Source organism: Alternaria burnsii (genome assembly GCF_013036055.1).
Source record: "Alternaria burnsii strain CBS107.38 chromosome Unknown 705, whole genome shotgun sequence".
In the NCBI taxonomy this organism is placed as follows: domain Eukaryota; kingdom Fungi; phylum Ascomycota; class Dothideomycetes; order Pleosporales; family Pleosporaceae; genus Alternaria; species Alternaria burnsii.
Genome location: NW_024066107.1, coordinates 1,851,328 through 1,863,332, shown reverse-complemented (window position 1 = coordinate 1,863,332; position 12,005 = coordinate 1,851,328). Strand labels below are relative to the sequence as shown.

The 12,005-nt window shown below is 49.5% G+C and overlaps 5 protein-coding genes across 5 annotated transcripts; 3 read left to right on the top strand and 2 right to left on the bottom strand.

The window, feature by feature from the left end:
• Positions 1-70: 70 nt before the first annotated feature.
• On the top strand, positions 71-3,192 carry GT037_000656 (uncharacterized protein; the record flags this gene model as incomplete). The annotated part of the gene is made up of 4 exons (XM_038925703.1): positions 71-130; positions 239-1,310; positions 1,904-2,748; positions 2,938-3,192. The coding sequence occupies 4 exons, from the start codon at positions 71-73 to the stop codon at positions 3,190-3,192; spliced, it is 2,232 nt and encodes a 743-aa protein (XP_038791559.1).
• A 1,930-nt stretch (positions 3,193-5,122) lies between these two features.
• On the top strand, positions 5,123-7,040 carry GT037_000655 (lactose permease; the record flags this gene model as incomplete). The annotated part of the gene is made up of 6 exons (XM_038925702.1): positions 5,123-5,170; positions 5,223-5,631; positions 5,696-5,972; positions 6,038-6,277; positions 6,344-6,449; positions 6,504-7,040. 6 exons carry the CDS (start codon positions 5,123-5,125, stop codon positions 7,038-7,040), a joined length of 1,617 nt encoding a protein of 538 aa, XP_038791558.1.
• Positions 7,041-8,008: 968 nt separating this feature from the next.
• On the bottom strand, positions 8,009-8,938 carry GT037_000654 (uncharacterized protein; the record flags this gene model as incomplete). Its single annotated transcript, XM_038925701.1, has 3 exons — positions 8,009-8,742; positions 8,791-8,803; positions 8,855-8,938. 3 exons carry the CDS (start codon positions 8,936-8,938, stop codon positions 8,009-8,011), a joined length of 831 nt encoding a protein of 276 aa, XP_038791557.1.
• A 191-nt stretch (positions 8,939-9,129) lies between these two features.
• Positions 9,130-10,816, top strand: GT037_000653 (uncharacterized protein; the record flags this gene model as incomplete). The annotated part of the gene is made up of 6 exons (XM_038925700.1): positions 9,130-9,161; positions 9,216-9,495; positions 9,544-9,730; positions 9,788-9,943; positions 10,369-10,451; positions 10,532-10,816. The coding sequence occupies 6 exons, from the start codon at positions 9,130-9,132 to the stop codon at positions 10,814-10,816; spliced, it is 1,023 nt and encodes a 340-aa protein (XP_038791556.1).
• Positions 10,817-10,920: 104 nt separating this feature from the next.
• On the bottom strand, positions 10,921-11,863 carry GT037_000652 (mitochondrial methylglutaconyl-hydratase; the record flags this gene model as incomplete). Its single annotated transcript, XM_038925699.1, has 2 exons — positions 10,921-11,491; positions 11,541-11,863. The coding sequence occupies 2 exons, from the start codon at positions 11,861-11,863 to the stop codon at positions 10,921-10,923; spliced, it is 894 nt and encodes a 297-aa protein (XP_038791555.1).
• Between the last annotated feature and the right edge of the window lie 142 nt (positions 11,864-12,005).

The window sequence follows — 12,005 nt, the reverse complement described above, 5'->3', positions numbered from 1 at the left end:
GCGCAATGGTTCACTCTTACAAGTCAAGACTGTGTCATGTCTTGGATGAATACACTGTACAAGCACTTTGATGTCTCGCCTTTCCGCCAAAGTCATATGTATCACGCCTAAATACTTTGACAACCACACTGTTAGTATATTATGTCAACATCATATTCTGACTAGGTCTCGTACATAAAACCTTCTCGGACCTTTCCAACGTATAAACTTTGCAGAGTTTACTGAACGCCAAACGCAGGTCATCGTTATCAACATTGCCATGTCTACGTTGGGCGATATGCAGAAGCAGCTGTCCTACATTGTGGAAGAGGCGAAAACTAAAGGCTACAAGATCGAGGACGTCATCCCAGAGAATATGCAGAATCACTTCTCGGAGATGACTGAGCTCAACGCAGCACGCCAATATATTCATGAGATCCAGGCTCGTGAGCAAGATCTTCAGATCGATAACAACGCCCTACGAGCCAAAATCAAAGAGAAAGAAGCCGAGATCAATGACCAGCCAGCTGAATTCAAGGCTCTCAAGGTTGATCTCCAACAAGCGTACCGCCAGATCGATTACTACCGCGATCTTTCTGAGGACTCCCAACGGCGTGCGCAACGCTACCAGCGCGATCTTTCTCTTGCTGTCAAAGACCACATTGCCTTCGATGAAGCTATTGCCAAAGTTGAGCGTCTACAGAACGAGCTTGGCCAGCATCAGTCCACGATCCGGCAGCTACAAACAGAAAACGAACGCACGGCTGAGACATTCGCTCACCTCCGCGCACAAGACGCAAGACTCATAGCAGCAAAAGAAGCCCAATTCGCTAATATTATGTCACACACTTCTCAAATCGAAAACGAAAACGAACTATTCAACGAAACGTTTACCACGCTCATTGACAAACTAGAGTTCGAGGTTTCATCCGCAGCCACTTCTGTCAATGACAAGGCCACCCTACTGCGTAAGATGGAAATACTGCACAACGCTATTTTCAGTGAGGTAGCACCTCTGAATCGTTTATTCTCTCGTGCCCTCAAAGTGCTTCAAATCTACCAAATGCTTTTCAAATCGCTCTCCAATCCATGCAGCCCTGACATAGCCAGTTTGCCGCTTGAACTGGATCCGCTTATTGAAGATGCTATGCAGGACCTGTACGTTTACAACGAGGTGCACAGGACCATGTGCCAAGATTCAGGGCTTGCCGGGGAGCACATTCGTGTACATCTGAACGGTATCTCCAAGAGCGCGAACGATATGCTACAAAGCCTAAGTTCCATCAAAGGGGATATGGCAAACTTTCTAGCGCGTTTAAAGAAAGAGCCAGGTACGTGGGCGGCTATGAAGGCAAAGTTCGGTATATCTGGGAAGAAGAAGGTTATAGGAAAAAGGTTTTCTGTTCACTAAGGTGGTGGCAACGCTTTCTCAGCGTCGGTTTTAGCCATCTACTTCTTGGGTAGCCCTGTTATGTGATTCATCTTCATCGACCATTGCGTGCACAATTGTAACAGAACCGAGTGAATTCCCTTGAAGCTTGCATCACCCTCAACACCTCCTTACAATTCGAGCCACATCTGCAGACACCGTGCAACTACAGCTTATAGATTCATCACTTCGATCAGTTGTATTTTCACGGCCTTCGTAAGATTGTTATATTAGTTAGATACCCGAAAGGTCCAGATACTCCTAACGAGATACCACTAATATATGGGTTGTGGCTGTAATATATGAGCACCGCTCTTTCTGATGCATGGTGGTAGGTAGTGGCTGGATCTCGGTGTGAATGCAATGCGAAGAAGGCTCACGAATGTGAACGCATAACGTCCAGCGAATAATCCTTACATAAATCACACACAGCGGCTTTACGGACCTATTAATACTCTTCCGTATTGCCATGATTTGGATCTTATTCTACAACAGACGTCATCGCTGGCATGTTGTCTTCACACGAGCAGAGTGCTATGACATCAGGCTGTAATAACATGTTGTCTTACGATGATTTGGAGGCTACTGAAAGGGCAGCTCTAACTCATCACTCGAGTATCTCGCATGCCACGGATACAGTGGACGACAGCGCAGATGAGTACCAGCCGGACGACTATGAGGAGGGGCACGACCATGAGGATGTAATGATGATAGATGCACCGGAAAGCATACACATTGGCGCTCCTCACACCATAGCTCACATGGACAGAGAGGCAAAACATTATCGCTCCGACGAACAGGTCGGCTTCATCATTCTGACACGCGACAACAACAAGCCAGATGCGTACGGTACCGTGTCAGAAACACATGGGCCCCTTCCATGGCCAGGTGTCGCCAAAGCATACAACGAGAAGTACAAGCTCTGCGTCGGCCCAGCGGCGATGGAAAAGCGTGCACGGCAACACCGAGGCGCTTGGATGGTAAAGCATCCAACTTATCCAACCAGCATAGTTTATACGAAGAAGGCCAAGACATCGCAAGGTCGGCGCGTAGACGGTCTGGTCGTCAAGCCCGGTGAATCACAGACACCTGCCGAACCGTTCGAAGGTCACATCTTCAACCACCGTGTTGGTGACTATATGCTCGACTCGGACGACGAAGAAGACTGCAAGATGAATGTCGGCGGTTGGGTACCACCAGACATCGTTCGCAATCAGGTGGCAGACCTCAGTAGCTACCTAGATCAACTGAGGTCAGCACAAATCGGAAATTTTGTGATAGAGGTTTTTGATGCGCAGAAAGTATCGCTGGGGACTATTGTTGCTGACCGTGAAGACCTTGTAAGTTCCCCGTTGTTACAACGATTAATGGACGGTAATGGTAGGACACAAGTGCAGCTTCATTGCTGTGCCACCACAGTCGTTCAATCGTACGTACGCTGTACCTCATCCAAAGGGCTGGTTGAGCTGCCAGCACATCTTCTTCGCGATAGTAGCTTGCTCATGAACTTGTACTGCTTCGCCACGCAGCTCGAAGATGACTCGGTTCGTGAGCTGATATTAGCTCTATGGTACCGTTTCGCCAAATCGAATACAGAAGTCAGTCTATGTCTCGAAGACCTCAACCTGCTTTTTGAATGTACCTGCAGTGGGGATCCAGCGCGAGAGTTCTGGACTACCACTGTTTGTACTATGGGGTTGGCTGCCCAGCTCATCAAAATGGGCGAGTGCAATATGAATTTGATCGCCGAGATCCAGGACGTGGTGGCAAGAGCTTCTGTGTGAATAGTGCGTCAAGAGCAGCTGGTCGCCACAACGGGATCTAGGGCTTTCCATCACATGAGTGACCAGTGATCGATAGAACTCGACGCCGCGGAAATTACCTATGTATTCAAGATCAACTAGTCTATTCCTTTTCGCTGTAGTGTCGTCAGAAGCGTTGTACTCAGTGGTCCGCCTGTGGTCTTTCCGCGGTTCGTACCGACTAGTATCTTTCTTGCGTAGAACGAGATGAAGAATACGGAAAATTCGCGAACAACTCCGAGATATAAGTGTAATCCTGCTGCAGCCAATTCGTTGGAGGCCCAGATCTAGCCCAGCATGAACTAAAATCTCCGTATACTAAAGCCTTTAGAGTTTGACTTGGGAAGTCTTGCTCGAACGAGGATGCATCCGGAACGAGGTCTAGGGATATCACGAGATTTATCAAAGACATATTTCAAGCCAAAAGGATTCCGGTGTAGGCATCTAGTGCGTAACCGAACCGGACCGGGTTACCGATGCCTAGGAGATGGGTGACAGGTTTGCTTTACCTTGGCAGATCAAACCTTTCATCAAATCATTAGTTGTGAAGCCAGAATAGTCAATACGCCGGACTTAAATTCTTCGCTTAGTTATCTAATGGCTTCCGCCTCCTAAGTCGAATCTTGTTCACGACGATAGCATACTGCTGTGACATACCTAGGCAACCTTGGCAGATCAATAATCATCCATCGCCGACCGTACGTTGCATTTCAGCCAAGCAGTCACGGTCCGTTTCAAGGCGAACAACGAAGGCGTCGTGAAACTGTTAGCTTGAATATGTTTACTTTACTGAAGCTGGCACGGAGACGTCCTCTCCGTAGCGCCTGTCCCCCTTTGTGTTAACCCCGCGGGAAGGTCGCAGTAGCGCCATCGCTTATGGCTGGGCATTAGAGGGATGGGGATGCCTCCGTTGCACCACAACATCCTCACCCCATCACTTGTCCATGACACGCCAGCGTGAAAACACTTAGCTCTTAACGAATTGATTCTACTTTTGACCTCCGACATGCATCGAGGCGCTTAGAGCCGATTATCATGCAGGATCAAGCGTCAGCGACTTCTCAGCAAACGCCCCTAGGTTATGCTGTACCATGCGCTCGTGCCAATCCTTCGAGCTTATTCGCGGATAAAACTGCTACTATCAAGATGGGCCCTGTCTACACCTGAGGCGGCCGCACACCAGCGCTCGTTCCTCTATACAGCGTGACCATGCTGATAGTCTTGTGCAGAGATCGCCCAGCGCCTCTGTTGATACCAGCGATCTTCGTTCCAGCATGTGTTGGTTGCTGTCTGCTGATATTAAAGATTACCCTTCTAGCACCTAGGCGAGAGGCATACTCGGGAACAGGCGATCCTCTCTCAACGCTGATGTGCATTCATTGGGGCAGCCTTGCCGAGGACTGCAAAGTGGATACCCTTGATGGACCAGGATACGTCCCAGGTTTCGGGGCCCCATCAAATCCCCCGCGTTTTACGGCGTCGCTATCTATCAGAAATGTGTTGGGTGGGCTGAGAGCGGCTTTGACTAGTGGCAGCTGCCGTAGAGCGGTCAGAACAATTGACTACGGTCCATGATTCCGAAAGATTCGACTCTCGCTGTACCATACCTCCCAAGCGCGTGGCGTCTGCACGCAAACGGGACGGTTGAGGCTTGTTCAAGGTGCTGGAGCCGCTTCCTAATTGAGCCTACGGACCAGAGCCCTCCGTGGCCATTTAGCTCGGAAACATGTTTCCAGAACTGCGACTCCGACGGCACGCCGCTGGGATGCAGCATTAGCCGGACATTGCGGGCCATAGCCCGGCATTCTGGCCATTGAAGGTCTACCCTTGTGTATTTCCGATTTTGTTTAATAGCTGAGCTGCATCCGAGTTGTATCCTGCACAGTTCACCTGGAGTATCTCCACCGCAGCAATGTCGGACATCAAGGAGTCTCATGTCACTACAACCTCAGAGCATGGCGTAAGGTCTATCTTCAAATCATGGAATCCTAAGTTTACTTACACCTTGACAGGACCACAAAGCTGCCGTGGCTGATATCGCCGTCATTTCTGGCTCTGAAGCCATAGCAGAGGCCAAGCTGAAGGAGCCTGTAGTTCGTTTCTCTAGCTCTGCCATGCTACTCTATGTCTGTGCATTTGTAGGCTTCTTTTGCTCGACATGTAACGGTTTCGACGGATCCATGTTCAACTCTCTCCTTACCAACAACACGTTCAAGGAGTATTACAACGTCGAGAGCACCGGAGCTTGGGCTGGTATTGTCACTTCCATGTACCAGATCGGTGGAGTTGTTGCTCTTCCCTTCATTGGTCCTGCCTGTGATACCTGGGGCCGCAGAATTGGAATGATGATTGGTGGAGTCCTTGGTTGCATTGGGGTAATCATCCAGTCGACTGCTCCTGCTTCCAACCCTGTCGGCCAATGTAAGAGACGCCCATATGAGAAGCACTTGTTGAATATACACTAACCTCTCATACCATAATTTAGTCATGGGTGGTCGCTTCCTGCTCGGCTTCGCGGTCCCAATTATGACAACAGCTGGCCCCCTTCACGTTATCGAGACTGCGCATCCAGCTCATCGAGGTGTCATTACTGGTCTCTACAACACTTTCTGGTTCGTGGGATCGCTTCTTGCAGCCGGTGTCACACGTGGAGCCGCAGATCTTGCGGGCAACCAATCCTGGAGGATTCCTGTCTGGCTGCAAATGCTATTCCCAGCCCTGCTCGTTGTACTTCCCCCTCTTCTCCCTGAGAGTCCTCGCTGGTGAGTAGCATATTCTTGCTATGTTCCATGCATACCTAGGTAGAATACATATTGATGAGATCTAGGCTGTACACCCGCGGTAAACACTCCGAAGCCAAGAAAACCCTTGCCAAATACCATGGTTGTGGCAACGAGGACAGTATCTGGGTGTCCATGCAAATCCGCGAGTACGAAGAGTACCTCAACATGGATGGAGGTGACAAACGCTGGTGGGACTACGGCGCTCTTTTCAAGACTCGTCCCGCGCGCTACCGTCTCGCATGCAACTGTATCGTTGCTATCTTCGGTCAATGGGCAGGTAACGGGTAAGTAGACCTCCCAGATGCAGTGTCAGAAGAAACGATGCTGACTTTGATTGTTCTATCACATAGTGCTGTCGACTACTTCATCTCCGGTGTTCTTGAATCCGCAGGCGTCACGGATGAGATCAAGAAAATGAACATCAACTTGGGCAAGAGCTGCATGCAGCTTTCTTTCGTAAGTGAAGTCGCTTAAATATCATTAGTCGATGTACTGATAGTTTGTACGCAGGCTGTTATAGGCGCTCTCTGTGTCGACAAACTGGGTCGACGCCCTATGCTAATTGGCACTTTCTCGACTGTAACCGTTATCTGGGCTGGAGCTATCGGCGCGGTCTCTTACCAGAACAAGACGAACAGCATTCCCGCAGGTAATGCCTTTGTTGCACTGGTCTTTCTATTCAACGCTGTCTTCGCCTTCGGTATCACCCCGCTCCAGGCTCTATATCCCGTTGAGGTGCTCTCATTCGAGATGCGTGCTAAAGGCATGGCTTTCTCCAACTTGTCGCTCACAACGGCTATGTTGATCAACCAATTTGCCTACCCCATCGCTTTAGAGAAGATTGGCTGGAGGCTTTACATCGTCTTCGCCTGCTGGTGCCCCATACAGGCCTTTGTTGTCTGGCTCTTCATCCCCGAGACCAAGAACCGCACCCTCGAAGAAATCGACGACATATTCAATGCGCCCAACCCGAGGAACGCATCGCTCATCAAGAAGAAGCTCGCTACTGATGCACAAGGAAACATTCTCGAAGTCGAGAAGATCTAAATCGCTTGTCACTCAATTTGTCTGTAGACGATACGCACGTCACACCTTTATACAATACTGCAAATTCAATACCGCGGTAGTAGTTATACTTGCTATACTCTTATCTCGAACTGATGTATCTACCACTGTCTGCACACATGCTCCTTTCCTGGCCCTTGTTCGTATTGAGACGCTCTGTCGTCACCACGTTGAGACAGGAAACTAAACATCTTATTAGAGTAGAGTACTTCTTCCTACTACAACAAATTGTACTAGACACATATAAACATACATAAAAACCCTAGAAGACTACAATGCTATTAGTGTCTATGATCTATTCTATTGGGAGCTGATATAAGCTGTAAGGAAGCGCTTATTATCTCTACTTGTTCAGTTTTCTTCTGTATATGGTGTCGTCACTCTTCAAGTCTGGTCGCGTCCCGTAGTTTCACCAGTGATTATGACGTCGAACTGCCGCGTCGTGTGATGCGTCAACGGACTAAACTGCAGTCGCGCAGACTGTGTAGCACAAAAGAAAAGAGAAGAAATAGAACGTAGATCATAGACGTGGAAGCAAAGGATCGCCATGATCGCCCAGTGGGAAAAAAACGTGGATGCCGTCGGACTAACCCGATTCGGCGACAACCACCACCACCCCCTCGACCGCCACCAGCACCACCATCATGCAAAAAGAAGCTCCTGTCGCAGCAGTATGCTATCGTCGTGAACAAGATTCGAACTTGCGAGGCCGAAGCCATTAGATAACTGAACGATGAATTCAAGTCTAACCCATTAACCACTCTGGCATCACGACTGATGATTCGATGGAAAATGAGCAAAACGCAATTAAAATATCCCAGACCGTTTTCCAGCAGCTCTGTCAAGAAGCCATCCCATCAATCCATCATGAGGTTGGTGGGGCGCAGTCAAGTCTGGAACAAGTCGCTTATCAAAATCTGACCATGCTAAACTATGTGTCATTGGAACATCTAAAGGCTACTTTTCCCACTAAGGGCCCACAACATATCTCCGCCCACCTTGCCTTCCAGCTTCAGCTTATCAAGGATCTGTCGTATTCCCCTCTCTGCAGGTTCCCATAGACTCTCTGGATAGTCCTTGTATATCACTTTCACAATGTCCATCGAAGTCATCCCAGCTCCGTTGTCCTCTGCTAGCACGTCTAGCACCTGTTTCTCACGCTGCTTGCGATGCTTGATATATTCGGTGATCTTTGATGGGCCATCTTCGATGACAGGCCCATGGCCAGGATATGCACGACCCCTGAACTGTCTCGACATGGCGTCGAGGCTCTTCATGTACGCTGATAAATCTTCGAATACCGCCGTGCCCTGTCCTAATACATTGTCCGCTGTGAACATGGCGTCTTCTTCCTCCAACACAAATGCCATGTGATCTGTGGTATGCCCCGGACAGAAGAAAGCGCGCAGGGTCGCGCCTTCTGTCTCAAACTTCTGCCCGTCGCTTATGGGTAGCCAGCCATCGTGTGGGTCATTCTTGTAGACTGTCGTGTTTGGAGAGTGCTCGAGGATATCAGGGACGCCTTCGATATGATCGTGATGCCAGTGCGTCAAGAGAACTTTGTCAATTGTAATGCTTCTCTGTGAAAGGAGATGTTTGATCGAGGCTATCCATTGCGGCTTGCCTTCACCAGTATCAATGAGCAGTCGTGATGCGCCGCGACCGACTATGTACGTGTTTGTGCCTATTGTTCTTAGATTCTTATCAGTCTACAGAGCGCAGATGCGTCTACCTTGCAGCGTGAACTTGAGAGTTGTTAGAGTACGCTATGCTTTCAAACGATCAAAAGTCCTTACCTTGCTAGGGTTACCCCCAAGAACTCTAATCACTCGGTCACTAATCTGCTCAACGTCTGGAAGCGATACTTGAGGTTCTGCCATCTTTGAATATAGTCTGCGCGTGCAGGTGGTTGTCAAACATCGCAGTCGCGGGTGCATTGTCGCTCTTACCATGAGCTACAGCCGGACATGACTTACCGAGGCACGTCGCTTAACGATAGTGGGGTACGACTCAGACAGACCATCACTTTTCAGGTGCACTTTGCGACAAATCGCTTTGAGCCAAAATTAGCATGGCATCGATCGAAGACGACGACGAGACCCCGTAGGTCCTCCCTACTCGACTCCAAGGTCACAACCCAAATGCTGAAAGATAAAGACAGCTTTCAGGCGATGCTCTTGCCGCCCTAAAGGAATTTTATGGCGAGCGGGACGCACGACAAAAACAGTTTGAACAACTGAAAGGCCAAGCCGAAGATGACTTCGAGGGGAAATTATCCATGGATGCGTTCACCGAAGACTGGAATGCAAGTCAGTTCTGGTACAGCGACGAAACTGCCATGTTGCTCGCGCGGCAACTTCTGGAGGGTGCGACAGACGAGACAAGGATAGCGGTTGTGTCTGCTCCGAGTGCTTTCATCCAATTGAAGAATCTACTGGTAAGAGTTCAGGGTCAGTGAGAGGCTCGCATGTTGACTTCAGTTCAGAACTCAGGTGAAGTCAAGTGTCGTCCACAGATCAAGTTGTTGGAGTTCGACGAACGCTTCGCCGTCTTCAAGGAGTTTGTGCGCTACGACTTCGAGAAGGCCATCCAACTGCCGGCTGAGATGAAGGCTTCATTTGACGTAATCATTTGTGATCCACCATTTCTAAGCCAAGACTGTCAAACAAAAGGTACGTCTTGTTATCATTTCAGACAAGCGTGGGGTTTATGTCGCTAATGGCACTTAGCTGCGTTGACTGTACGATGGCTCGCCAAGTCCTGGTCGCAAGACTCTCTCCGTCTGATTGTGTGCACTGGAGAGCGTATGGAGAGCTTGATCACAGACAAACTATATGGGAAAATAGGAACTAAGACGACGAACTACGAGATCAAGCACGCGAAAGGTTTGAGCAACGAGTTCAGATGCTATGCAAATTTTGAGTGCGCATCGTGGAAGTGGGCACAGTCATGACCCGCAAGGATGTGATGCGTTGAAGGTACAAGTGAGAGTATGCAAACTGTCACAAGTAACAGTAGTATCCGAAAAGACATCTTTTTGTAACTAGAATATCTCAAGTCAAGCAAGGCGGAACCGTCCCGCCAAAAAGCTACCCCACATGTCCTCGGTCAACCCCACTTGGCTCGCAACAAGCTCCCTGCGTCATCCTCACTGCTCTCTCCAATCCACACTCGTACCAATCAATCAACACTCCCAATCCGAGAGTACCATAATGTCTTCTGCTGCATGCATCTTTTGCAAGATCATCAAGGGTACTCTCTGATTCCCTTGACCCTTGTCTCATTCAACAATGGCTAACGGAATGGCTAGGCGAGATCCCTTCGATGAAGATCTTCGAGAGCGAGAAGACACTTGCTTTCCTTGACATCGGCCCATTGAGCAAGGGCCATTCGGTGTGTAATCTCGCTTTTCTAACTCACTCCATGTCCCTGTACAACAAACACTATTCCACTGATGCTAATGTTCCTGCTAGCTAATCATCCCCAAACATCATGGCGCAAAGCTTCACGACATACCCGACGACCAACTGGCCGAAGTCCTATCCGTCACGAAGCGCATTGCCATCGCTCAAAACATCCAAGACTATAACATTCTTCAAAACAACGGAAGGATTGCGCATCAAGTTGTGGATCATGTACATTTTCACCTCATTCCCAAGCCAAATGAGCAAGAAGGGCTGGGTATTGGCTGGCCAACCAAGGAGGCGGACAAGGGCGAGCTAAGCAAGCTACTGGAGGAGATCAAGAGTAAGATGTAGAACGTAGCGTGTAGCATAGGACCTGATAATGCAGAAATGAAGCATGTCGACTCAGGCTAGGTGCGCAAGTGTCGATACTTGACCGCGACACAGCCAATGTTTGTTTACTCGCCCTTGAAAACAGGCTTCCTCTTCTCCCTAAATGCGAGAAGCGCCTCGTCGCGATCCTTTGTCCTGACTACAAGCTCATATGCAGCATTCTCGGCCTTCTCGCCCAGCGCACAGCCCTCCACCGCTTGAAGCGCAGCCTTGATCGCTATCGGCCCACCTTCGCATATCTCCCTTGCTAGTCTTACAGCTTCGTTCAAGACCTTTTTTCGCGCAGCACCTTCTTGCTGTACGTCTTCGGCAGTTATCTCCACTAACCGGTCACACAGCCCCAGGAAATAGGCTTCCGGCGCTGCTACACGGCGGCCTGTCAATATCATGTCCCGTGCACGTGAAAGGCCAATCAAAGCAGGGAGACGGTATGTCCCTCCTGCGCCAGGAAGAATAGCGAGACGAGTTTCTGGGAGAGCGACGGTGGTGCTAGAGGCAAAGACACGCATGTGTGTTGTAAGGGCTAGTTCGAGGCCGCCACCAAATGCCGGTGCTGCCAATGCAGAGATTGTTGGAATCGGTAGCTGTGAGATCGATGCAAATGTTCCCCGTAACGTAGTTAGAAAGTTGGATGTTCTAATATCTTGTTAGCTGTTACTCTTCCCACATATATGGCTGAACATACTCTTCCTGTGTAAATGTAGCCCTCTCCTTCAGATCTGCGCCCGCACAGAAACTCGTGTCGATATCGCTCGCCAATATCAACGCCCTGGTTGGCCCGTTGTCACCCTCATTGTGTATGCTGTTTACTTGATGGCTCAGATCCGCGAGCAATTGCCGAGATATCGCATTACGTGCCGCAGGTCGATTCAGAGAAAGTATACGTATGCTTCCACAGTGTGGTGCTGGGACGTTGGTGACGTTAATTGCCGGTGCTTGGGCGGTTGCATAGGTGCGGCTTTGAAGGGCACGATGTAGGACGCGGGGGCTGAGACGGAATGAGGGCATTTCGATGATGTCTACGTTGCGTATGCGACCGCAGTAGTACAGTACAGTTCACGCCCAGATATGCTGGTGTTCAAAGCTACAGTGTCGTTGTGGGGATGTGGTTTGGCGACCTCATAGTCGTAGACCGCGGTTAGCCGAGGCA